General features: G+C 52.8%; 7 protein-coding genes across 7 annotated transcripts; 6 read left to right on the top strand and 1 right to left on the bottom strand.

The window, feature by feature from the left end:
• Positions 1-824: 824 nt before the first annotated feature.
• Positions 825-3,386, top strand: M409DRAFT_61651 (uncharacterized protein; the record flags this gene model as incomplete). The annotated part of the gene is made up of 1 exon (XM_033814829.1): positions 825-3,386. One exon carries the CDS (start codon positions 825-827, stop codon positions 3,384-3,386), a length of 2,562 nt encoding a protein of 853 aa, XP_033659337.1.
• A 1,394-nt stretch (positions 3,387-4,780) lies between these two features.
• M409DRAFT_61650 (uncharacterized protein) lies at positions 4,781-6,847 on the top strand (the record flags this gene model as incomplete). The annotated part of the gene is made up of 1 exon (XM_033814828.1): positions 4,781-6,847. The coding sequence occupies one exon, from the start codon at positions 4,781-4,783 to the stop codon at positions 6,845-6,847; it is 2,067 nt and encodes a 688-aa protein (XP_033659336.1).
• Positions 6,848-8,010: 1,163 nt separating this feature from the next.
• M409DRAFT_31046 (uncharacterized protein) lies at positions 8,011-12,397 on the top strand (the record flags this gene model as incomplete). Its single annotated transcript, XM_033810178.1, has 3 exons — positions 8,011-8,205; positions 8,265-8,407; positions 8,893-12,397. The coding sequence occupies 3 exons, from the start codon at positions 8,011-8,013 to the stop codon at positions 12,395-12,397; spliced, it is 3,843 nt and encodes a 1,280-aa protein (XP_033659335.1).
• A 1,375-nt stretch (positions 12,398-13,772) lies between these two features.
• Positions 13,773-16,884, top strand: M409DRAFT_38244 (uncharacterized protein; the record flags this gene model as incomplete). Its single annotated transcript, XM_033810890.1, has 5 exons — positions 13,773-14,754; positions 14,801-15,385; positions 15,445-15,811; positions 15,922-15,948; positions 15,999-16,884. 5 exons carry the CDS (start codon positions 13,773-13,775, stop codon positions 16,882-16,884), a joined length of 2,847 nt encoding a protein of 948 aa, XP_033659334.1.
• A 458-nt stretch (positions 16,885-17,342) lies between these two features.
• M409DRAFT_61647 (uncharacterized protein) lies at positions 17,343-17,958 on the top strand (the record flags this gene model as incomplete). Its single annotated transcript, XM_033814827.1, has 2 exons — positions 17,343-17,695; positions 17,745-17,958. 2 exons carry the CDS (start codon positions 17,343-17,345, stop codon positions 17,956-17,958), a joined length of 567 nt encoding a protein of 188 aa, XP_033659333.1.
• Positions 17,959-18,631: 673 nt separating this feature from the next.
• On the bottom strand, positions 18,632-19,396 carry M409DRAFT_61646 (uncharacterized protein; the record flags this gene model as incomplete). Its single annotated transcript, XM_033814826.1, has 1 exon — positions 18,632-19,396. One exon carries the CDS (start codon positions 19,394-19,396, stop codon positions 18,632-18,634), a length of 765 nt encoding a protein of 254 aa, XP_033659332.1.
• A 403-nt stretch (positions 19,397-19,799) lies between these two features.
• M409DRAFT_61645 (uncharacterized protein) lies at positions 19,800-21,170 on the top strand (the record flags this gene model as incomplete). The annotated part of the gene is made up of 1 exon (XM_033814825.1): positions 19,800-21,170. The coding sequence occupies one exon, from the start codon at positions 19,800-19,802 to the stop codon at positions 21,168-21,170; it is 1,371 nt and encodes a 456-aa protein (XP_033659331.1).
• Positions 21,171-25,561: the final 4,391 nt, after the last annotated feature.

Genomic DNA, 25,561 nt, shown 5'->3' with positions numbered 1-25,561 from the left:
TTACGGCTAATTCGAAGACTTGATTGGGTAGCGGCTTCGGGAGCGCCAGCATGCTATCCAGTCTAAAACAGCCTACGGGCAGCTGCGAAACTTATGGTACACCGTACTTAAAGCTTAAGTCTCCGAGCTTGTGCTAGGTATGCTCGGAATTGCTCGGATTTTGGGATGCGTATAGTTGGGTCTACTGTTGCAATTCACAAGACCGATTGAAATCGATTCTGTCGACTTGTGAGTGTAAACCTCCAAAGTCTCAATAGCGCTAAGCCTGCAGTAGAGGTCTAGCGAAACGAGGTGATCTATGCCACGGCTGTTCGGCACACTCGGATGCACTCTAGGAGGTGCGCGACACCTACAGATACAGCCCATGACCCGCGTGGCCAGGGATCGACCTAAAGCGAAGGTTCATATGCTAGGAGCGTAGCAAAGGTTGAACGAAGACGAGAAGCAAGTAGCACAATACGTAAAATCGCAGCAGGGAAATCGTCAAAACGCTCCTGTTCCCCTTTTCGTGGTGCAATCCACGTTCACACCCTAGAGCGATCGGAAATCTCTCCGTAAATCTATCTATAGGTGGCATCTTTATCCATGTTAATGACGCATACAGCTGCTGACCTATCGCGTTAGAAAATGTATCATCTCATCACTTACTTTGCTTGGCACCATGATAGCGCCTTCTGGATGGACGAATCAGAAGCACGTAGCTCGTGAGCCGACTGCGCACAGTAATCTTCATTGAAGTTGCAGACCCCCCACCACACAAACACATGGCACCGTAGTTCGTACTTTGTAATGAGCTGTTCTCGCGTTCTGCCGACTTCGATAAGATGACAAAACTACCCGCACCCAGCACTCCTTGTCAATGGAGCCTGGTCGGCTTGCTAGACTGCACGAGCGGTCTTGCTGTGAAAGCGCAGGCTCGTTCGGTTGGCGCGCTGGTTGCGGTGTTGGCGGCCGCTACCTCGTCCTTCTTGGTGCAAGTGATCTTGTTCGCGCTGATGCGCTCCGGACTCCCACGCATATATGAGCCTCTAGCCTATCAGACCCCGACTACAGATGCATTCACAGTGCTTCGCGACGTCTTCGCCTTGACAGACCGCAACATCTGCACAAAACGCGGACGAGATGCGTATTTCTTTCTCCGTTACTTAGAACTTCTGTTGAAAATCTTCATCCCCGCCGCCGTTCTTGGCCTGGCCATCTTGCTTCCGGTCAATTTGTTAGGCGGTAACGGCGATACCGGTCTCGCCAGTCTCACTACGTCGAACGTTCATGTCAGACATAGCACGTGGCTGTGGACACATGTTGCCGTCGCCGCCGCCTTCACGTCATGGACCTGTTTCCTGGTCCACTACGAGATGCAACACTATATCCACGTACGACACACTTGGAACAAGACGGCGGGCGTAGCAAGCAGGACCGTCTTTGTGCAAGATATTCCGCCTGATTATCTTGACTCGGACAAACTTTGGAGACTCTTTGCGACATTGCCCGGAGGTGTCAAGAAAGTGTGGATCAATCGAGACTTTGCAACTCTGAGGAAGAAGGTAAAAAGCCGGGACTGCACCGTGGATGACTTGGAGGCGGCCGAGACACGACTAATACAAATGTGCAGTCGCCTAAACCACGAGCGTGATGCTTCTCTCACATTGAGCATAAAAGGCCTGTGGAGTTCCCTTGTGCAAAACCCGGCACTCAACCCTAACCGGCTCGAGAGCTTGGGGAGCCTAAGAGGTCGGCCGTCAAGTTCGGCTAAAGACAGGCATGCTTGCGACTCCAATTGTTCTATTGACGATGACGATCATCCTGCATGGAAAGCCTATATTTCGACTTCTCATCGTGAGACCACACGATTGCGGTCATTGAAGTCAGATTGGACATCTGGACTTTCCTTGTTTGGAGCGGCAGTCGACAAAATCTGTCAACTGCGCTGCAAGCTTGCGCGTCTTAACGAAAATATTGCGCTTGATCAAACACGCCCCGAAGCTTTCCCGCTAGCCAACTCAGCATTCGTCCAGTTCCATTCGGAGCTCGCCGCGTCTCTGTGTTGCCAAGCTATTGCACACGACAAGCCGCGCTGCATGATGCCACGAGGGGTGGGCATCGAACCAGATACTATCATCTGGGACCACCTGGGCCTGACGTGGTGGCAGCGAGCCGTACGAGTCATTTTTGTTTTCTGTCTGCTTTCCACGCTGATCGCATTATACTCGGTACCAATTGCGTTGACCTCCTTTCTAGCCAAAATTTCCCTCCTGGCAGAAGTGGCACCGTGGTTGAGCTGGGTACGCCGCACTCCGGCACCAGTGGTCTCCATAGTGCAGGGAATTCTCCCTCCCACGTTCCTAAACATCATGCTTGCGACTGTGCCGATGCTCATCAGGCGCCTTGTGCAGTCGGAGGGACCTCCTGACACCGCCGTCGCCGAGCGTCATGTGCAACATTGGTTCTTTTTGTTTCTTCTCGTGCAAGTGTTCTTCGTTGTCACTCTCTCCGGAAGTCTTGCGGAGACTGCGGTCGGACTCGCTGGTGACGCCGCTCAGACGCTGCAACATATTTTATCAAGCATCCCGAAAGCGTCCACCTTCTTCCTCTCGTACATGGCAGTTGAAGGGCTGTCCACGTCTGCTAGTACGCTCTTGCAAGTAGACAGCCTGGCTCGCTGGTTCATTTACGCTCCGTTGCTGGATCACACCGCGCGCCAGAAACGGTCGCGCCAGACGACTTTGAAGACGCTGGAGCTGGGGACAGTTCTTCCCCTTCTCAGCAACTTTGTCGTGATCGCTTCGGTCTATTCGATCCTCGCTCCGCTCATGCTAGCTTTCGCGGTAGTCGTGTTCATCACGTTCATGCTTGCATATCGATACAATATTCTCTACGTATACCGAGTGACCGATACAGGCGCTCACTTCCTTCCCACCGCGATACAGCACATCTTCCCAGGCTTATACATTATGCAGTTGTGCTTGACGGGACACTTTTTTGCTGTAAGTGATGGTGGCCGGCTTATATGCATCCCGCAAGCACTCGTAGTGCTGATCAGCTTCTTTGGAACAATCCTCTTTCACTGCACGCTCCGATGCGGGACGTGGCCGCTGTTGGAATTTAAAGCGATGACACTCCGACAAGCAAGCATCGACAGTGTCCAAGCCGATCAGAGCGGAACGCTGAATTCCACAATGCCGAATGCACTCGACAACGATTTTGAAGACTGGGTTCTCCGTGTCCCAACACCTACCATCTGGTTGCCGCGCGATGCACTCGGAGTAAGCGACAACGAGGTACAGCGTACGAAACAACTTTTCAACATCGACGTCGATAATCAACATGCAGCTTTGGACGAGACGGGCCGCGTAATAATTTGGTCACATCCTTTTAATTATCCGTAATTGCAATATGATACATGTGTCGCCTACGCTAAAGATTTTAAGTGTGCAGTCGCTTCATTTGTTTCCCTTTTATGGCGGAAGTCATATTACTTCCCAAAATCTTCAAGTAGAAGGCTCGCTACGTCTCGGCACTATTTTCAGAGGCTACCTCCAGTTTGATACTTCATTATTAATCCACTGCTCTATGCTCAGCGAAACCCTTTCGTTCACCTTGTTTCCTGTACAGTTCTACATTGTAAATGTGCATACCTGCAGAAGCGACGGCCACTAATTCGTTGATGCGGATTGAGTTCTCCATTGATAAGCTTGAGATGGGTTCCTGCTTTTCACAGGCAGTCGTCGATAGCGAACCACGGCGCACACCAGTGAGAACTTTGCCGGAAATCAATGTTCCGAAAGAGCTGCACACGTACCTGAACGATCCTAGCCATGACCGGCGGATGGCAGGCAAACAAGCGGGCCACCGACCTCTCGCGCTTGGCAAGCCACATAGGAGGCCGTCTTGCCTTCTCCGAGATGAAAGCTACAGAAAAGTCAGAGGAGGTCTCAAACCCTCATGGACATCGTATCCACGAACCGCACGATCTAGGTCATGGATGGGGTAATTAGCTGGAGCAATACTGCGAGGTGTGTACTCACCGAAGGTAACAATGCTAAGCTCAACTAATCGACGCTCTAGAGATTGGCCTTCCGTTCAGCTCCGAGAATTGCAGCACAGCTTCTCTTGACCGGCCTTTGCGCATAGCGAAGGATATGCTACAAAACAAAGGAGTAGACTCATCGGCCTGCTACGTAAACCTTTCTATGCCGCACGATGTCTTCCGAATAAGTAACCGCTTTGAAGTCGATAATTTGTTAGGGTTATTAAACCCGAGATTTTCTCTTATACGAAAAGAGGGGTCATGTTGAGCCGACGTGTAGCGAGATAGTGGGCATATACGTGCATGAAGTTGTAACAGTACTAGAATCGTGACAGTCACTGGAAGACCATCGCTTTTATCACTTTATACAAATTTCGAGGGTTACCGTATCATACTGGCGCAAGCACGCAAGAGCTCACGCACCTTTTGTGTTGATCGGAGGTATCTCGCAGTCCCCACTAAACATCGTCACTCTTGCTATAAGCCGATGATATTTCCGGAAAAAGGACACCAAGCCTTGCACATTGCACTAGTCTCGCTTTGGTAAGCAGCTCCGAGCACGCTATCTGCTGCGCCGTCGGTTAATGCTTTGCCGCATCCAGCCTCGAACGATGGATCCATGCGGGCCGTTGCATGATTACGCCGTCATGTGTCGATGGAAAGTGCGCTCGGACCAAGAGCGGTTATTGCTTGGCGGGAATGGTCTCTTGGGATGCCCGCTGTTCCTGGACTCCAAGTTGCAAGAACACGACCATGGCGACTTCCTTCGAGACGACTTTCCAACAATGGGCCGACAAGCACAGAGACGAGGAGCCTAACGATGAGGAATGCAAGCGGCTTCAGGACGAGTTTGTGGCCTTTCAGGAAAAGAGCGATGGGCTCCTTGCCAGATTCGAATCGATCCTTGAAATATGGGAGAAAAAAGTGCCCCAGTCTGAGGCATACCAGACACTTAAGAGGTCGGCTGAGCAACGGACGCCTAGTGCACTGTCGATAGTGACCTCGTTGTCCTGGAAAGATCTTGAATTCGCCGCACACGTTGTGCGCCGGTACCTGCACAGCGCAGAAGGGCAAGGCAGAAACGTGAGCGCTAATGCGCGGTGGCTCAGATCCCTAGCACAGCTTTCAGTTAGGATTGATGAGGCCAACTTCGTCCATGAAGCTAACTATACAACGTTCCCGCGACACAAAGAAGCCTTCGAAAACAGAACGTTCACCAAGTCGTTACGCAATCAGTCCTCGAGCTTCCTGCTGGTCAAGGAAATAAGCGACATCGCCTCAAAAGCGAGAAAGGCGAAAAGGGCTCGATCAAAGAACATCTCGCCCGACTCGGTACAAATTTCGGATCAGATATCTGCGTGGGTTGAAAGGGGACTGATCTCGAGCCCGTCTGGAGGTACCCAGACCTTGAGAGAGTTGGAGCCCACTGCCTACGCCACCTGGATGCTGAGTTTTGATGAGTACGGCTTCCTTATAGCGGACACGCGCACCGATCGAGCTGATCTTCTTCCGATGATGCCTGCCAACGCCCTTCAGTCGCCGCCTCCGAGCAGTCCTCCACCAACGCTGCTTTCATCACCATCCGTCACCAGCCCTGAGCCTGTCGAAGTCCATCAATACTCGTCACATTCGTCGGCATCGTCGCTGACGGATGACTCGCTGGACGGGAGTACGATAGCAGCGTCCGAACCTCCAAAACAACCCTGGGTTCCAGCCGTATCGGATGGATTTGCGTTACCGGATCTTCCACATCTGCCAGAACCAAGCACGGTGGAGCTGACGGTGTTAGATTCGTTCCCAGATCAATCCGATCAGGAGGAGACGCCGGAAATCGTTCCTAGCTCTGAGCGCTTGTCCAGTGAGGTACATGTCGGTCACAGAAATGCCGCTGCGTGGACCACTGGTTCCATGTTCTGCGGCCGGCTGGCGCAAGAGACGATCAGCCAGATAGTCAGCGACATACTGACAAAGTGGAAAAAGGAGGCATCAGCACCTGGTGCGTCCCAAGTCTGCAGACAACGAAGTGAATGCGTCGACGGGAGCTGGGCCCGGCGAGTGACACCCAAATGGAGTGCACAGAATGCCTCAGCTGTCTCTCGCGTTGTACAGTGCACTCCAGGCCGAATGTTACATTTGGCTCGGACCACACAACCCATGTCTGACGTTTATTTAATAAGACCCGGTCAACGAACTGACCCCGTTGACTCTTCCATTATCTATGAGTTGGAGGCTCTCGGTGGTATCCCCGGCACGGGCGCTGCATCTGTGGCCTTGGACGTCGCAGACGCTCCGGAATGGCCGCTGGCAGCGAGCACCGAGTCGCGATTCACGGCGCTGCCCCACAATCCGAGTTCTTCGTACGTAGGCCACGGTCTGAGGGGAAGCTTCAGAGAGCCGATTGCGTACGACTTGTGCGGCGTCTGGATTCGGCTTGTACTTGGCAATGCGATTCTTTCCGTACGGTCACAGGCCGACCAGGAATGGGAGAAGATCTACCTGCGGTCCGGCGACACTGCATATCTTTCATCCAGGAAGATGCATGCGATCGCCTTCGTGACTAACTGCACAGTATGTGAGTACGTAACGTTGGATGCTGCCGGCCTTGTGCAAGAGCTCGAGGACATGCAAACAACCCCTCGGGCTCCAATCAACCTTCCAGGTCGAATACAGACTCGAAGTCCGTGGCTGGGCGATGTCCTTGCAGACCCGAGCGGGTTAAAGAGCTTCATCGACGAGGCTACAACTGGACTTCAGGTGGAGACCATTTTGGACCGGTTAAAGAGCGAGTTCTGCGATCAGAGGGTGTCTGCCGGTCTCTGACAAAGTACCGTAGCATAACAAAATTTCAGAAAACCATATGCACCTCATCTCCGAAAGCTCACACCTCACAAAGAATACCAAAGTCGCAAGAGTCAATGCCGGTCGGCACGCAAGGTTGCAAGACCGAGCACCTCTGTGCAGTCTCTTGCAGGTGACGAGGCGGTTGCAGTAGCGGCTCAGGGTTGTCTTGTTCCTCGTCCTTTGGAGGTAAGCATCCGACGACCACCTGCCAACAAGGCGCATTGCAAGCTTCCCCTTCCTGCTGTCGAAATTAGCGAGTACTGGACGTGGTAACTCTATGTGCTTCACTAACAGTTTCGCAATCACAGAAAAGACTATACAGCCTCTTGTTGCGTTGTACAACGACATTGATGCTTGCACCATACTTGTCTCGCATGCGAGTGGCTTTGTCCAAGAGAGCGCTTCGTTGCGAGCGGAAGCGTTCCTTGCGGGCTCTCGCCGTTGCTAGAGACGGCCGATATGGTTTGCGTCTTTCCTGGAACAGTGAGCAATTTTTCCGTTATCGTCAAGGCGTTGGAGTTATATACTTGGATGTCCATTCGTACGTATGGATAGAAATCATCCCCTCGGTATATTACGAGAAAAACGTCAGCGTGGCTTACCTTGCTCATGCGGTGCGCACGCTTTCTTAGGAAAGTAACATCTTTGCGGAACGATCGGTCGGCGTCGTCAAAACTTCTTGACATCATGTTTGCGTGACATTCGTTGGTAAGAACGGATCTTAAGTGAGCCTATGTACTTAGCGCGCAGAGCCTACAAGGCGTCTTAGCAGTGGCTCAAAGGGCACACCAAGGTCCGATCTTCACCCCCACCAGATTCTTCGCGGCGAGGATAAATGAGATGTGCCGACTCTGATACAGTACTGTACTTATCAGCGACTGACTTCTTGTTTGATACTAAGATACCTCACCATGGGTACAGTGCTTCTCCTATGTGCGTGTCTGGCAGTGACGGCCCCGTCACTCGTCACGTATACCCAAACGTGCTTCAATCGCCTCTTGCTTTGTAGCAACTCTTTTCAACAGTGGACACTCGCCTTCCAATACCAACTATATCGTCTTAAATGGTCAAACTTCAATTGGAGTAGCGGCGCCCGGCGTCGGCTTGGTCAAGAGGCGAGCCAGCCATACGGATGGATCAAGATGCCTAGTGCTGTCCTCGATATATTACAAGACCTCGTGCATGACCATCTTTGCGCTCGCCTAACACTGCAGGCCAGACGAGTGCGCATGCCGAGTTACTTGACTCTCATACGATACTACGGGACAGTACAACTAATGCTCAAAGTACGACGTTGGGGCATCCAAGTGTGGCAAGGCTTCTCGCTATTGGTCCGAGTGAGCTCGAGGCTGTGCAATACTGCAGCACAAGTGCTTACCCCTGGCTGGTGTTTTAGAAGCACTATCGTGGTCCTGACACTAATCGCCGCCTACCGCCTGGCAGTCAGATTGCTATGACGGCCGCCACAGGTGGAATCTGCGCAAGAACTGGGCGGCTAGAGGTGTCCCCCGTAGGATTTTGGATACAGTGTATCGAGTCGTATGCAGTTTGTTTACCTATTTGTTGCAAGGAGCGCAACTTTTTGCTAGCCGCTTGGGAGATCGAGCCCGCCGCACAAGGCGGGGCACGATGGTGACGGCACACGGTAATGATACGGTGAAGTGGGCCATGTCCTGTTGCGGCAGGATTGCGATATAGCAGACCAGTGGGCGACCGTCATTTTGTAGGGACGCTGCCCCTTTCGTCACTCAGCTTAGCAAGCATTCCCAGTATACTACAAAACATCCCTGCCCTCCGCCCAAGAGTCACTGAGGTAGGACTTGAGTCCACACAGTCTCATGAAGCGTCAGAGCAGATCTCCAGGGCGAAGGAGAGCTGCCAGCGTGTGCGCTGCCGAATGCGAAGACGATCGATGTCGCCTGTCTCCTAATGTCAAAGTCTGGTATTGCGTTGATTGCGATAGTACGTACTGCAGGTCGGTATGGTCATTGTCGCCGTCTCGTATATTATTGACAGAGCAGCAGTGACTGCTGGGACCTTCAAGGCCCACACAAGCCCTCGAAGAGGGGAAGAGACGGCGTCGCGCATCAGAAAAATAGCCGAATCCTTGTGCAGACTCTCTCACCCGTGTTCGAACCTCCACACGATGCGCGAGAGACGCAACGACTTCACGAGGATGACAAATTCAGTAAATGGCTGGCTCTTGTTCGGGACGACAGCCGCTTCTATCTCGAGGAGTACGATCGCATTTCGCAACTGCTCCCTTCGAAACATCAACTCGCAGTGCATAGCCGGCTGCGGCCCCAGATTATTTCCTTCGTTGGAGTCACGAATGCTGGTAAGTCTACGATCGTCAAATTGCTCATCCACAGCGGTGCTGGAGTTGGTGGTCCCTCCGCAGGGAGTTTCGCCTCCCCTGTAGCTGGTGGTCCCAGTCATGACACGCAGCCAACTACTGGAGACGTGCATCTCTATGCAGACCCTGCGACGAGTGAGACGACACTTCCGATGCTCTTCGCCGACTGTGAAGGATTTGAGGGTGGTGAGCGGCCGCCGCTGGGAGCACGAAGTCGTGCGTGCGAAGACACAGTCGCCAACGACAACCCGTGGGGCCCGCAGCGTGTGCACGATATCCGTTGGACAGACACAGGAAAATACCAAGGCCGCGAAGGTGTCGTGGCCTCCCTCTTCCCACGCATACTTTATACCTTCTCGAGCTGTGTGGTGTTTGTTCTTCGGAACCCAAAGACATTCCAGTCGGCTGTTCTGACGAAACTACTTGACTGGGGTGCCGCGGCGCTTGAGCGGTCCGTCAATCAACCGACGCTGCCTCACTGTGTTGTCATTTTGAACGCAGCGGACCCAGGCCTAGACGATGCCGAATGGGAGGTCAATGCAGCGACACAGACACTGTTGGACTCGCTTCATCACGCTGATCCTTCCTGTCGAAGAGTGAAAGACCACTGGTCGAGATTAGGATATGAGGTGAAGACCACCAAAGATCTCCTGCTGCGATACTATGCATCCTTTGCAGCCATCCGCATGCCGACTAAACCCAGCTATGAGCGTATGGATGGACAAATACACCGACTTCGTCGGCTCCTGCGTGCGGGCTGTCAGCAGGCCGCAATCGCACGCCACAACGCTGGCGTTACAATGTCAGCGGCCGAATTCAAGACCTACTTGTCCCACGGCCTTGATCACTTCACGAACCACCTCTTTAAGCCATTCGACTTTCTCCGGATCGATCTGATTCGCTCTGCTGCGCCCATCACATTCCAAGACCACGTTCTGCAGCTATGCATCGTCGTGAGCTCAGCCATGCGGGCGCAAGCACTGACCAGCGAGTCCAAGATCATTCGCACGTTGGAGAACCTCAGTCCTGTCTTGGCTTCTTGCATTCTTCTGGACCAGAAGCGGGCGCAAGAAACCGGGGCTCACAGGGAGGCCCGAGATTATTTGCCGCCACTAACGCGAGCAGTGGAGGTCTTCTTTCAGGAACATTACCCCTGCTGGTATCGATCGTCCGATAGGAGGCGCTCCTGCAAGTTGGTGCGCGCTCGTCATTCATCCAAAGGCCACCAAGACGATGCCGGCATCTTCGCCGCGGGTGAATTCGTGAGCGACATACTGATCTCCTGGCCAGCTCAGTGGGCGTCACACATTTTCAACACGTCTGCAGTACGCACAATACGACATGAACTCGACATTCGACGAGTGCGAGGATTGACGGAGCGGGATGCCATTGTCGATCTGCATCTCGACCGCCTCAATTCATTCCACGAGAATGTTTGTCCAGCATCAGATGTCACGAGTCACGCAATATGCTTATGCTGCAATCTGGGAGCCGCCGAGTATCCTCTTCCTTGCGGACACGTCCTGTGTGGTACCTGCATCCGTGAAGTCGGTGAAAGCAACGGCTCGGCGGTGTTGATGCGGTGCTGCCCCTTGCATCGAGAGTCTACTCGTTGGCGAGACGCGACAATCGTCCGGTTTCTGCCCGCGGGCGTGGCACCCCGCGTCCTACTCCTAGAAGCCTGCGGCGTACGAGCAATCGTGCAGCTTGTGATACTGTGTATGATCGAGGAAGAGCTCGAGCGGCTAGGGGGCCTCCTTAGCATTCGCACCTGCTTCGACCTGATCTTGGGCGCTGGCACGGGTGGCCTGGTTGCCGTCGTGATGTCACGGGCAAATCCATCGTTGCGCGAAAGCTGCGAGTTCTTCCAGATGCTCTGTGCAATCTTGCCGCGTCACCAACGCTCTTGGACCCGCCTCCTTCGGATGCAGAGAGCACGAGACGACCGCTGGATCGATGTGCTGAAGACTGCATTTCAAATCGACCAGACTTTCTTCCCGCCATCCCCGCGAACACCCGCCTTCCACGCGCGAACGGCGCTCGTGTGTCAAGATAGCGCGCAGAAGGAGAGCGTCTTACTCGCGAACTACAGACGGCAGGAGGATTCAAAGCCACTCTATCGCTTGGAGCGGCCCGCCAAACCCTGCGACGAGCTTAAGGTCTGGCAGGTTGCTGCAATCACATTGTCTAGCCAGGCACAGCGTTCTCTAGGATCCAGCTATGTGGGCGGACTATTGGATCAGGATCTGACTAAAGTCGCGGAGCGAGAGTGTGAGCTGCTCTTTCCTGGAGCTAGCGGCGCCAGCTTGTTGCTATCCATCGGCCCTGGTCTCGAAAACAGCAAAGCCGCTCAGGCCGACAGACATGAGTGGCACGAGCGGAGCACGGGTTCCGAGCGTTCGAATGCTGAACGACGCTTCCGTGTGAACCCGATCATAGGCTCTCGCCTGCCGCCGCATCGATATGACCAGTTCGACCAAATCTACCAGCAATTGCAGGATTGCATCGGCGAACGAGCCAACGCATCGCAGACTCTAGAGGGACGGAATCTGACAGTCCTCTTGCGGCATGTGGCATACAATTTGGTGGCATCAAGCTTTTATTTAGTTTTTCACAAGTGCCGGCGAGGACCCACAGGCGGAGCCATTTTGGAAGGTTGCATCGTATGCCGATACGAACATGGCAGCCACGAACAGCAGGCGCTGGGGCGCATCATCGCCGAGCGGCAAACGGAAGAATTCAGACCCCGCTTCACGGTTCAAAGTCGCCCAGATATACAGCAGGAATCGATCACGGAGGTGCAATTCCACGAAAGATTGGAAGAACTCGAGCCGCTTGCTTTCTCAGTCTGGCTTGAACGCCCGTCAGATGACGTGGAGTGTCGTCTTCTGCTCGAGCTTGACAACAAGATTGCCCCCATGGGCCATCTCGTCTCCTTAAGCGACTGGAAACAGCAGGTTGGCTGCGAGCAGCCGGACGGCACAGCCAGCGACCCTTATGGGTCCTCACAACAAGGCCAGGGCCATGACTCGGCAAGCACGGACGGTCTTGCAGAGCTGCCCGCCACAGAAGCTAGGACAAAAAGTGACACAGAAGAGGAGGAAGGACTGATTAGTTTCATCACGGATCTGTTGTTTCCCAATACAGCAGGGCGTGGGGACGATGAGCAGTGATGCTGGGCAGGAGGGCCCCGTCCATATTTCCCGTAGCCTGCGCTAGTCTAGAATGAGTATGTATAAACCAGGTTTCGGAGCCGCCCAGCACGTCCATGACCCACTAAGTTCGTTGACGAATGCGGCTTGCCGCGGCTTGCCGACAAATAGCCGCTGTCGCCTCTCGCGCGTGAGCTATCCGCGAACCGTGCGCGGCCCACTGCCCGCGGCGTCACCGAAAACCAATCACTCTGAAGCGAAGGTGAAAGTTTGCGTAGCGGAGCGCAACTTGAGCGCTCGGGTATGCATACGCATCGTCGTTTTCATGAGCCGTGCGGCCTCGGACCTGACTGCAAGAGCAATGCATCCAACGATCACTTTCAACACCAGGACATCTACACGACCCATGGCACTGGGACTCAATGTTGGAGATGTCGTGCCAGGTGCCCGCAGCCTGTGCCACATGGTCGCCCTCATAAGAGATCGTGGCCGGCACGAGGGTCATGGAACCAAATCGAAGTAGTCACGAAAGCGCAAAGACTGTCATGGACATGAATGTAGGTGGCCCGAACCTCTGTTGCCTGCTCTGGACTGATGTAATAGTACATAAACCCTCTTCTGTTGGACCGCCAGCAGTCGGACAACATGGAAGTTATGTGGCAGCATCCGGCACATTTGGAGTCCGTTTGGCAGGCCTCTTCCGGCTTCGAGCCCCCGGACGGTTACCATCATGCCGCCGATGATTCTATGCACCTCCGTCCCGAGCTCACAGATTCTTTGCACACTCTACAGGCTTTGCCGGATGGAGAGATGCCAAAGATGATTGAACTTGTAAGAAACGAGGTGCTTCCGAAGATGGACAATTTATTCAAGGCGATGGTGTATGCCGAAGTGAGTTGACGTAATCTTGACTACGCGACCCAAATGACTGATGCATCGAGTGTAGATTGAAAGGCACGGGTTAAAGGCGACTGCGGTGCAGGTAGTCAAAATCATGGAGAAGCTCAAACAAGACCGCTCGTAATTAATCCGGGAGGAGGTGGAGGGGAATGCGAGACCAACGAGTGCAGAGGTCCTGCCACCTGTGCTTCGCACGTGCATCATGGTAAATTGATTTACCGGGCAGCTCTGCTCAAATAAAGCAAAATGACCACACGGTACTGCACCATACCTTGCCACTTCACTCTGAAGCTATCTCGTTGCCACACAGTCACGATACAGGGGTCACCAAGCGTAAGGGAAGGAGGTGAAGTAGGGGTGAACTCCAACTGTAGACCCCTTGACCTATCTCATCCTGACAAGACACTGCTTTTCTCAACTCAGGCGACTCCGCAGCAGTCTACGTCTCACCGGTTCCATAAGTCTTCTCCGCCTTCCGAGGTTTCGTGTACGTGGTATGGCAGCCCATCGGAACGAAGAGTGGGTTCGAAGGAGCGACGATCCCCCTGCTCTTTTGGATCTCGGTCGCCTTGATGACATCGCTAAAGAGTTGAACGACCCGCGCTCGCAATATCCCCAAATCGTCGTATACTGCGGTGGTCGGTCGAAAAATCGAGCCCTACGTCGTTCTCACCCGACGGCGAGCCGCACATGTCGCTCGCAACGTCGCCCCACACTTGGACGGCTTTGCCTTGATCGATCGACACGTCGGACCGACACTCCCTTGCTAATATTGAATGCAGACTTCTCCGACATGGTTACAAATCAGCCGCTACACTGCTCTGACGGGTCTAATGATGCCGTGAAGGCGTACTATACGCTCGAGGCTTCGCCGACTCACGATTGGGCTGCCACCATCATGCATCGGCTCTTTTTTCCTTTTTGTGATGTCATTGTGCTCTTCGCCGAAGACATGGGTGGCTTGCACGAGGTCAGTGTCTGTTTACAGAAGTGGTGTTCGCTACCCGCCAATTCCACACTTCCTACAACTGTGAAGCTACAGGTCATTGTGGTTTTCTCACGGGTGGGCACCGCCGAGTCTCAGATCGAAGAAGAAACATTCACGGCGGCCTGCCGTCATCTCCAATATAGTAGTCATTTCGCCGGCATCACACTACGGTGCCCAGCCGAGCTGGTGGGTACGCTCCGATCGCATCTTCAAGTCGCCAAAGACCGACGCAGAAGAGAGCATCTAATGTTCACGACACACCACATGGCCTGGTTCTTCGGTAGGGCCGTGCAACACGTTGCGGCAAGCCTAGAGACGCCGTTTGACTTTCTCGCGACCTCACGTGCAATGCGTCCCCCAGCTGTGCACCTGCGAGAAGCACTCTCCACGCTCATGCAAATTACCTCTCTCCATCGTCTGTCCCATCGCTCGACCATGACTCTAGTCGCATCTCGTATTTTGTTGGATGCGTATCAACCATTTGAACACGGTACGGCCACATGCTCCCCAGCCTTACTGTCCCTGACATGTCTTAGAGTTTCCACCCAAGCAGCTGTTCGACCGGTTCTACTCCGCTCTCGTGCTACAAGCCCTGGAAGACACGTACCTACCGGCGATTCTGGCCAACACCACCCCGCGGGCTGAGGTTGCTTCGGCTCTTCTTCAGCAAGTTCTTGATATCGCAACCCAGCTCTTCGAGAGGCTCATTGACCAAGGGTCAAGCTCTACACGAATACAAACTCAGACCCTTCACGAACACGCCCCGACGGTTGGATGGCTGGCGCCTGACTTGCACAGGGCATGTTTCTTCTGTCTGTCACCTGCTCCCGAGCACATCTTTGCGTGTGGCCATCAAATCTGCGACTGTTGTGTCATTCGCCTCGGACAGCAGTTAAGTGATGCCGAGTATCAATATGATGTATCCTGTGTTCTCTGTCGTGACGATCGCACCTTGAAAGTGACTTTGAAGCCGCCGACAGCAGGCGTTCGAATTATTTGTCTTGATGGCGGTGGTATCAGAGGTCTGATCCAGCTCGATATCATGAAGAAGCTTGAGAATCGACTCGGTGGTGATTTGGACTGCAGAGACTGTTTCGATCTGGCTTTGGGAACCAGTGCCGGTAAGAGCAGCTTGCATTTCCACAGGACCATCCGCTAACGATAGTGACTCAATCCAAAGGGGGATTGACGGTGCTCGGACTGTTCGCCGAGGGCTGGTCCCTGACCAGATGTCGTCGGATATTCGAAGAGACTGCGAAAAGTGTGTTTGGAGCCCCTGCCATGTTTGGCATTGTCCCATACGTTCGTTACGCTTTGAAAGACGGCATGTATAGTTCACAGTTGAGGAGAGAAGTACTCCAGCGCAACTTTGGCCCGTCCCGGCACCTGTTCGGACCCGCGCAGACCGGTACGTCTGGAACCAAGGTAGGGGTTACACTTACCCTTGCCGATACGTCGACAGGGAACAACCATGGTCCGCCACTCTGCATTGCAACCAACTACAGTGGCGAGGGAAAGGCGTCGTCCGAACAGCCTGGTTATACACCGTCCGCTAAATATCAACAAATCCGGCCCAGACGCGTCGACCAGGAAATCTTCGCTTGGCAGGCGTACGTTGTATCGGACTTTCCGAGCTTTGACACTGACTATTTGACAGGGGACTCGTTACGTCGGCGGCACCGTTGTACGGATCTGCAATGTTCCAGCATGTAGAGGTACGCTAATGTCCTGCAGGTACTTCAAACCCGTCCATGTACCGCCCTTGAACACCTGCGTGGATGGAGGCCTCCACGGTATCAATCCAGCAGAAATAGCTGTCAGCGAGGCCTACCGCCTGTGGCCTAGTGCGAAAGTGGACGCTATCGTCTCGATAGGTACGGGTAGGAGTGATGCGCCTCACGCTAAACGCTCGTTGAAGTGGCTACCGCCTTCCCTTGCATGTCTGGCTGGATGGGCATCCACGGCCTTGGCGGATGTACTTGACCCCGAGAAGATCCACGGAAATCTTAGACGTCGATTTCAAGAAGGAATCACATATCACCGTCTGAATATTGACTTCCGGCGCCTTCCCCGCATGGATGATCTCAGTTGTATCCGACTCATACCCACAGCGGTCAGCCATGGATTGGACGCGCGACAGCTGGATGCTGTGGTGCTGTCCCTTCTGTCCAGCTCTTTCTTCTTCGAATTAGACAGCATGCCTTCTTGCGACTTGCTACGGAACAGGTATCGGTGCGCTGGATCGCTGCGCATTCGAGGCAAAGGACAAAAGGTCTTGCAGCATTTGGAGCGATTCTGGCCATCTGGCGCCGCATTTCGGCTGAGCGGCACGGCACAACGCTTTGAATACCCACTAACATTGGGCGAGATTTGTCCGCAGTGCACCCGCTTTAAGAAGAGCATCCACTTTCACGTGAGAGATCTAGACCAGCAGGTCCAACTGCATTTAGTTCCGCGAAATGTCGATGGCAGCAATGATTGTAACGGCCCGCGTTTAGTATCTGGCTTCCCAAATACTTTGAGGTGGTTTGTGGCGCGGCAGAGACTCGATCACCTGGTATCTGGCGATGATCTAATCACGAAGTGTATGTGCCGCGGGCATGCCGCACATGTCAAGTAGCAGATTTTAGTACAAAGTAGCTTCAGACCCAGATGATCCCGAGATGCTCATTCGCTTTTCGCATTCCATTACGACAGTTTCCATTTTCTTGCGCGCATCCTAACACAACCTGCGTCGCTTACTGACGAGGTGAAGAACCAAGACCTGCAATGAGTGTCACGGACCTCGCGAGTAGGCTTAGTGTGTCTTCACGGCGTGCTGGGATGAAACGTCTATGTAGAATGCGAAGGACACGGAGAAAACAGGATCGGCTGGGGGTAAAAATTCAATCAGGACTGTCTTTCTCGCCTCTGAGTCTGACGATACGCTATTTCGGGAGAAATGAAGGGAGAAAGAAGGTCTGTTTCAAAACACTTGAAACAGCGTTTCATCCAGAAGTGCACACCACTTTATATGAAGTTGCTTGCCGCTGACTGTCTCCAATTTCATTGTCCTGAGCAGGTCTCATTTCCGTCACGATGGACTCCCTCAACCTCCTAGAAGAATGGCTAAACAGCCAAGAGTCGTTCGAGCAACCGGGCATCGATCTTGACGCGGGGCGTCTCGATTACGATGCAGGGGCACTTGGCCAGGAATCTTGTCTTCCATTGGACCCTTACTTTGACTCAGCTCTGGACGCATGTCTTGATGACTACCTGCCGGCCGATAGTAACTTCAACAACGATTGGCTCTTAGGGGATTTGGACAACTTTCAAGCGGGAGGGATCGACCAGATCTTTGAAGGCCAATCTGCGCCAATGGGAGAAGATGCCGTGCCCATCCCACCGCCACCGATTATGCACTCGACTTTCCCAGCGAACGAATCAGTAGTGTGAGCGCGAATACCGACTATTGCGAGAGATTTGCTAATGCAAGTTCAGTCGAATGGACAAGCTAGAGGCGGAATTGCAGTCTATGCGCGATTCCATTTTTGCGTTGCGTCAAGAGCTAGACAACTACAACGACTGGTCGTACAAGTTGACATTCATCGTGAATGAAATCCAGATGAGGCAGCATGGATTGCCGCCAACCTTGCGACAACGAGGCAAGCTCCTGCCCATGCCAAACCGCCCAGGTGACCGAAGGTTGTCATAGTTAATGCCTGGACCGCGAGGAATGTACAATAGTAATTGTCAAGCTGCGGTGACGATGCATTCTGACGAGGCCTGGTTGAGTACGGTCGGATGATGTGGGGCCATGTAATATTTGTGGGAGAGCGCTAGCGCTCGATAGAGTCTGTCGGCGATCGCACTCCGCCAGCCAAATACGACAGGCATGTAGTCGTTTAGGAATTTCCACAACCACAGTTGCTGCTGAAGTACCGTGGCGCGAAATATAGTGTCTATTTTGGAACAAAAATAACTCCTGAATGTCCGTTGCCTGCCGCCGGCCTTCTCTACAAGGCTGCATTTCCCATGCTCTGTAATACCTAAGACGACTGCAAACACGGCACGAGAAGAAATGGTCTTCAAATTCTGAAAGGGCCGCCAATTCGAATTGCATTGGTGGTTCCGAGGTACTCGTCACCACGCGTGGATCGAAACGAACAACAGGCATGGCTTGAATTCAGGTCAGTAGGCCAGGTATTCTGAAGTTGTCCAGAAGGAATTACTGAACCAAGTATGACAACCCATTTGAGGAATCTATCTGATGGAATAGTTACAACGCTGGGTGAGAGCGCGTCTCGAAAGGGGTCAAACGCGTCAAGTTCACACGATTAGGGCCCGCACACGATATCCTGCTGTATCGATTCTGCGCACGATCAACATCAAGACCTGTCGCCTGGAGTCAAAATTGGCTCAAACGGTCGACTAAGACGACCTGCCAATGCCCGTGAGCTCGTGCCAGCTGAGGATGTCTGGCCTGCCAAGTGCTTGGACAAGTCCGAATGGTGAACATGCGTTGGAAGTTCAATATCGGTCGTGCCAGGCCATGCTGATTTCTCCACGTCCCAGCACGTACTGAGATTTAACGACACATGCGCATCGCAGGGTTGGCCGGAGCGGTGCACAGTCTGCGATGATAGTGGTGTCAAGCAAGAGAAATAGGAGGAGACTTGCTCCGTCCATCGAAAGAAGTCCAGCAGCATGGCACCATCGACACGGTTCTTGGACACCCAGTCATAAATGTGGCCGTCGTCCGTGTGTTGAGCTAAATGATCCAGCACGTCTTGGTACGTGAGACTATTCATCCGCGAGCAGGCATGGCAGAGACCTGAACCGCAGACCATGCTTGCAACCATACTACGTCGTCGACATTGATGCGTATCTGTGACCAGATCCAAGGTGGAGAGAGTTCTTCGAGGTCCGGGACACGTGCGTATGCTTTCCTGTGACTGAAAAAGGCTTGCGGAAGGGACCTGAGGCGGGCACAAGAGGACCTCACTTCGAGGGCAGGACATCTGTACGGTCTTAGCGAGATCAATCGTGAATCGTGGAAATGCACTAACCGGTGTCGCTTCTAATGACCTGGCATAATGCATTAGCTCCGGAGGGCTTCCGTAAAACGGCAAATCTCGCTTCTCAGGCCTCATTGATGCTGCACCGAGGCTAAAACCCGACTTTGAGCAGCGTCACTCGTGGGGGGTGTGCAGATGGCGAGATGAAGTACGCTTCAAGCTATAGATAGACTTCTCCTAGTGCTGTACAATACAGCTTCAAGCCTACTGAGTTGGCTTGTTTCAGTGATGAGATTAAGGATCGACGAATGCTGGCAGCTATTCATGCACATGTTCTGTGCAGTACAGTGGCTATTCGCGCACGATAGCTTGTCCATCATCACCGCGAGATTGACCAGTCTTTCGACGTCATTGATCTCGTTCTCGTCTTCAATTTCCACACGAGCAAGTCATGGCGGGTGACCTGGCTTGCATCCGCTGTCGACGGAAAAAGATAAAGTGTAGCCACGCCAACACTTCTCGAGGCCGCAATCAGCTCATGTCGCTCCGAAACATACGACCATCGGACAATGCTATCCCCAAGCATTTGGCACCCGGCGGAATGCCCTCGACGCCACTGCACAGCGGCGACGCCAGAGCGAGTCTGCCTGCCAGCGATCTCATACAAGAATGCATAGACTACTTCACCCGTCATCTGTATGCAGTTCAACCGATTGTGGATCGAGCGACTATTGAGTACGCTTTGCGTCGGATGGACACCAATGCTGGAAGCGGACCGCGTCATTTGCTATGGGCAATCTGTGCATACGTCCTTCTCCACCCTAAGACAGACCTTTCTGGACCGCAACAAGTCCTGCTCTGCGGGAAAGACCGTTTCACCTACGGAAAGGCATTGCTAGAACTTCTTTACCAACAGCGCACGTTGGCTCGAAGTACCCTCGATGCGACGGAACGCCAAGACCCAGGCCTTTGGTGTATTCTCACACCAACGCTCACCGCCGGGGCACGTTCAAGCCTACAGGACAACAAGGGCGCATGGAATGACCTTCGCGAGGCGACAAGCAATGCGTACGCATACGGCATATTCCGCCGTCAGACGGTTTCTCAGCAGTACCGGATTTTGCACCTTGTACTATTCATCAACGAACGGCTGTACGCGCTCAAGCTCCTCCCTTGGGAGGGCAGCTTGCCACTCACGGTGAGCCCGCCTATGGAAGATCACGAATGGCTGTCGCAGCAGAGATGCAACACCATTGTCAACAGACTGGTCCTCACGTACCTGTTGGTATCGCAGGTAGGACATCACATTCTGAACGGGCATACCTTCGAGGCACTCAAAATGCAATGGCAGTATCTTGATCTGGATCTTGCGAGGGGCCTAGCATGGCGGAGTGACGAAGCTCAAGTCCTAGAGACGAGGTGCTTGCAGCACTGGTTGCGCGCTGCCGTGTGTCCACGAGCACGCCCGCACAGTTGGCGGCCAACCACGGAATGGCGCGATGTTGTGATTGCCATTCTCCAAGACGCATGGCACCTCATTGGGATCGCCAAGAATAGCAATCGCAGTCATGTGCTTGACTTGTCAAACTTATGCGATATCGCCTTCTTCGGACTGGATGCGCTTCCAATGCTCGAAGCTAGCTGGCCCGAATCAGGGACCCAGCTTCTAGCGTATGTCGACTTGATCGTGGCCGAGACGGGCGAAATGATGAAATCATCTCAGAATGCGCATCCAAGCATCGTGGAACTACTCTGCGACGCTCGTTCGAAAATTACATCGATTCAAGTCTCTCAGCAGGCTATTATTAGCTGTGTGCCTGCGCATTTTGCACTCAACGATGCTCTGATTGATTCCAGCCCAGGTGTTGGATACTCGGGCTCGGGAGTAGAGCCTTATCCTTCTGCGTGAGTTGCAAAGACCATTCCATGGTCCGGGCAAATGAATCTCCTATCTGAAGCAGGGGCATCTGTCTGTAATTATGACAATGTTTAAGTACCATGTACAGTAAAATAGTCCACCACAATGAGTTGCTTGTCATCGGTCCCAAATCCAATCTCAAAGGAATGGAACTTAGTACAGTACATTTACTATCAGTTTGTAACCCGCTAGGCTTGGCTTAATGAACAGGGGTTGGCACCGAAGACTCCAACAGGCGCCGGGCGGTAACGTCCATCCCCACGTCACGAGCCACCCTCCGTAGCGAGCCAAGCCAAAGGTACATTGAACTGATAAGACGATCGAGCTCTTACCAATACATTTTTGCGCTTCGTCTTGCGTGTGCTCGCTAGATCAGGTACTCCTCCGCCTCTCTAAGTCCTTCCGATGACATAGGTTAATATTGTAGCGTCGTCGTCGCTCGCCTTAGAGAGGGTCTGTCTCGGGCCTGATCTTGTCGATGACTGCACAAGAGCCGGAACACAGAGTCTTTGAATTGCCAACATACGTTGGGAGGCAGTTTGCAGCGCCAGCAGCCTTACCATTGCGTTCAAACCTTATTCTCAGCTTGGTGGCGGCCGTATGTCGATTATAGAGGCAAGATCGCCACGCCGACAGGTACCTCTGGACAAAGCGATGACGCTTCGGGCTAGCGCTTAACTGTGATTTTCATTAATCATTCTGTAATTAACAAGCGTTAGCTAAGCCAACCGCAACTCCAATCACCTAGTCGATTTGCTTTGTGCTGCCGGCATTCTTCTAATTAGGAGCTTTGTCGCGTAGGTCGCGTTGATACCTAAGTTCCAATTTCTAACATGACGTCTTGCCCTTTATCGAGGGGCGCTACAAATGCCGGGACACGAAGCTACCGTGGCTTGTAACCGCTACTTACTAGCCTTGAATTCCGCCGCGGACAATGAGATTATAGAAAAGTGGCAACGAAGTAAAGTCAGTGTATTTCACGTCTAGGTTAGTGTCCGGCCTTTTATATAGGGGTGCGTTCGCGATACTCATATACGTCATTCGTGCCCTAACCTAGTAGTATAAGAAGGCACGCCTCTCCACGCCTACTAAACTATTCCTAGCTGAAATGTATAGTCTGCTTTGCTAGTCCGGGTTAGATTTTAGGATGAATATTGCAACGAACAAAAGCTATCCCAGAACATTAACGCCTAATGCGGCGGATAGTGTCGTCCTAGTCTCGCAAAAGGCGGAACGTACGAATTTCTTCCTAAAAGTAGCAGAAATAACTATTTGCACAACGAGCCAATCTTGCATATCACTTTGCGAGATCGTGGGAGCATCAACTATCAAGTCGTCGGACCGCGATACGATCTTGGCTAATATTCCTTCCCAAGCTATCCACTCTACAAATTACGACATCCCTAACAACATTCAGTGGGACATCTGCGCCTATCGACGACCAAAAGTAGGCAAGAAATATCAGAATCTTCCAGAGACTAAGCTGGTAGGGTCTGTGCCGAGCGATCACAAAAAATTATGCTATGCGAGAAGCTTCCTCCGTAAGACACGCTACAAAGACTTCGTTGACAAACTTCTCGGGCCTATATACGCAATCAGTCACGGCATAGCGGTCGAGAATATCAAAGACATTACATGGAGGCCACAGTTGATTCGCCAATGCACCACAGAACTGCGAAATCGAATCGCAGCAGCGTTACCTGGTGTAAGAGAAAATGCAGGCTGTTCTCCTTACCAGGGTTGTGCGAAGCTGGTCTCGATCATTCCTGTTGTAAACTCGAGATTAGACTTGTCATTTCCACGAGACAATGTAACTCGCGCTGAGGCTGAATCCACTGTCAGCGCCTGTATCGACAATTGCCCTGTCTCTAGTACGGATTTAGCCATGCCTGGGGGCCGTGCTGTCAACGAGAATCAATTAACGGAAATGCAACCTACCTGTGCGAGCTATGCAACAAATGGAACTGAAGTTGGATCAGAACCCAAAGAAGCGATTACTGAAAAGGCAACTTTGCTAGGCCTGCCTACCGAGATTCTAGATATAATCCTAGATCTTGTCCTCGACGATGTCCTGACTCAAGCGACTGGCCTTGGAGACTTAGGGCATTTAGTACAATTTCCTCCTCTACTCGTGACATGTAAATCATTACATGAGTATGCACTTCAGCGAATCTATTCTCAGGAGCTCTTGGTACGCTCGCAAGTCTGGCTGCACTCTAAAACCGTATCAACATCCTCGATCCAATTTCTACAGCACGCGAGGAAGGTTCGCATCGATTTCTCGACGACCCGAAGAGAGGAGGATAGGCTGAGCTTCGTTCGGTGGCTCTCAGACACCTGGCGTCAAGAGACTCGCTTGACGAAGCTTGTGCTTTTTACTCCTCCCGATTACAACCTGCTCCCTACGTTGGAACGAGATCGCTGCTTCGAAGATTTACTAGCGCCCTTACTCCACGCAGTCAAGACTATGAACCCAGATGTGAACATAGAATGGGATCCGACGGACTTTAACACTGGAGTGTTAACGCCACTCGCATTAGCTGTGATGAGCGGAGATGAGGACAAAGTGCGATTCGTTCTTCCGAAGTCGCAGAAGTGTCTGAACCAGAATGTTGATGGCGCCACACCGCTTACTTATGCTATTGTAAACGGTGATGTGGCTATAGCGCAGCTCCTCATAGACACGCATGGTGTAAATGTGAACGCGAAGCATGTGCTAACTGCGATGACACCCCTAGCGTTCGCTTCGAGTCTGGGCAGCGAAGCGATTGTAGAGAGATTGCTACGTCGGAACGATGTTTGGCTTAACGCTAGGGACATTTCAGGCAAGACGGCGCTACAAATTGCGTCTGAACAGGGACATGAGGCTATCGTGCGGTTACTACGTGCAAAAGGTGCGCCTGCAGACGAGCTATAGGATGGCGGAGCCTGACAATTCATGGTGCCGGCGTTGGATGCGAGAACAAATGAGAGCCATAATTAGAACCCATTTTTGCCTTCTAACTAAGTTACCACATGCGTGCCACCGGTGCTCGGAATGGCTCTGGTGCATATCCATGCTCTTCGTCCCACGAAATCGTTTGCTCAAGGTGTGCTACCTGCTCTTCGCTCGTCCGTGCTGCCTTAGCCGTCGGCTCTAATGCCTCTATGTTTGTTGCCGCATTTTTCCGCTTACGACCGCGCTTGCTCTTGCCCTCTACACCCCCTGCTTCTATTGATGCACCCGCGGCCTCTTTAGCCTCCTTCTCTGCTTTCTTAGCTGCTTTCTCTGCGTCTTTCATCGCACGCTCTGCACGGAGCTTCTCAAGATCTTCAAAACTCGTTACCCTTGCTGATCCTAACATCTCTGACTTGGCTGTTCGACGGGCTTTGGCTTCGTTGTTTATGATGGTTAGGAAATGGACGTGTTCCTCAAGAAGACAGCGTTCGGCGAAGGACAGCTGGGTGGCATTAGTAAGCTTCTCTAAGCGTTTCTGCAGACGCAGTCGGCTTGGCTCATCTCGCAGATGTGCATCCTGTCGAATGAGGTTGTGTAGCATGGCAACAGCCTCTGCTGAGGCCGGCGTCACAGGCGTCTGAGGTACCTGATCCTGAATGCTACGGTCGACAGCCAGCTCATTGGCTGTCTTCGCATTTATCTCAGCAAGGGGTCTGGGAATGTCATCGAGCACCCTGGCTGGATTGAAGGGGAAGAGGCCTGCCTTGGCCCACCCAGCCCTAATGTTCCGAGGCGTGAACGCCTTCTCCCTTGCAGGGCTATATAAGTACGTGAAGTGCTCCTTCCCGATCGTTCCTACTTGTCCTCGCTCAAGTCGTTCCACCTGGTCGCGATAGGCGGTCTTCAATGGCCCGAACACTGATACGTCACACGGCTGAAGCTTGTGGGATGTGTGCGAAGGCAGACGACAAAGCACGATGCTGTTCTCAAAGCAGAACTCTAACACCTCGAGGGTCTCGTGCGTTCCAAAGCCATCGCATATTAGTACACGTGGTCTGCGATTAGCTCGTTCCTTGGTCTGGGGTTCGAATACTAGCTTCAGCCACTGCAGGCTGATATATGAGTCGGTATAGCCGCTGTCGGAGTATGCATAGTGCCATCCTGGGGTGGGATGTGTAGTCCAATTTGATCGATGCGTGGACGCAGGCCATATTATCATGGGATTCAAATACCTACCGTCGGCGCTCACGCATTCGATCGAGGTGACCGTCGTCCGCTTAACACGTGCACCTCTGTAACCGCGCTCGCTGTTCCTACTTACGAGGACTTTGGCGGAGCCTAGCTTGGAAAGCATTATGCCAGTCTCGTCCATGTTGTAGACATTTTCCTGTAGGATAGCCGGGTCCTGGAAAAGGTCTCCGGCAACCTTGAACCAGTGTGCTGC

Source organism: Zasmidium cellare (assembly GCF_010093935.1).
Source record: "Zasmidium cellare ATCC 36951 unplaced genomic scaffold M409scaffold_87, whole genome shotgun sequence".
Classification (NCBI taxonomy): Eukaryota; Fungi; Ascomycota; class Dothideomycetes; order Mycosphaerellales; family Mycosphaerellaceae; genus Zasmidium; species Zasmidium cellare.
Note: the sequence above shows the minus strand (reverse complement) of the source record. Positions and strands in the feature narration are given on the sequence as shown.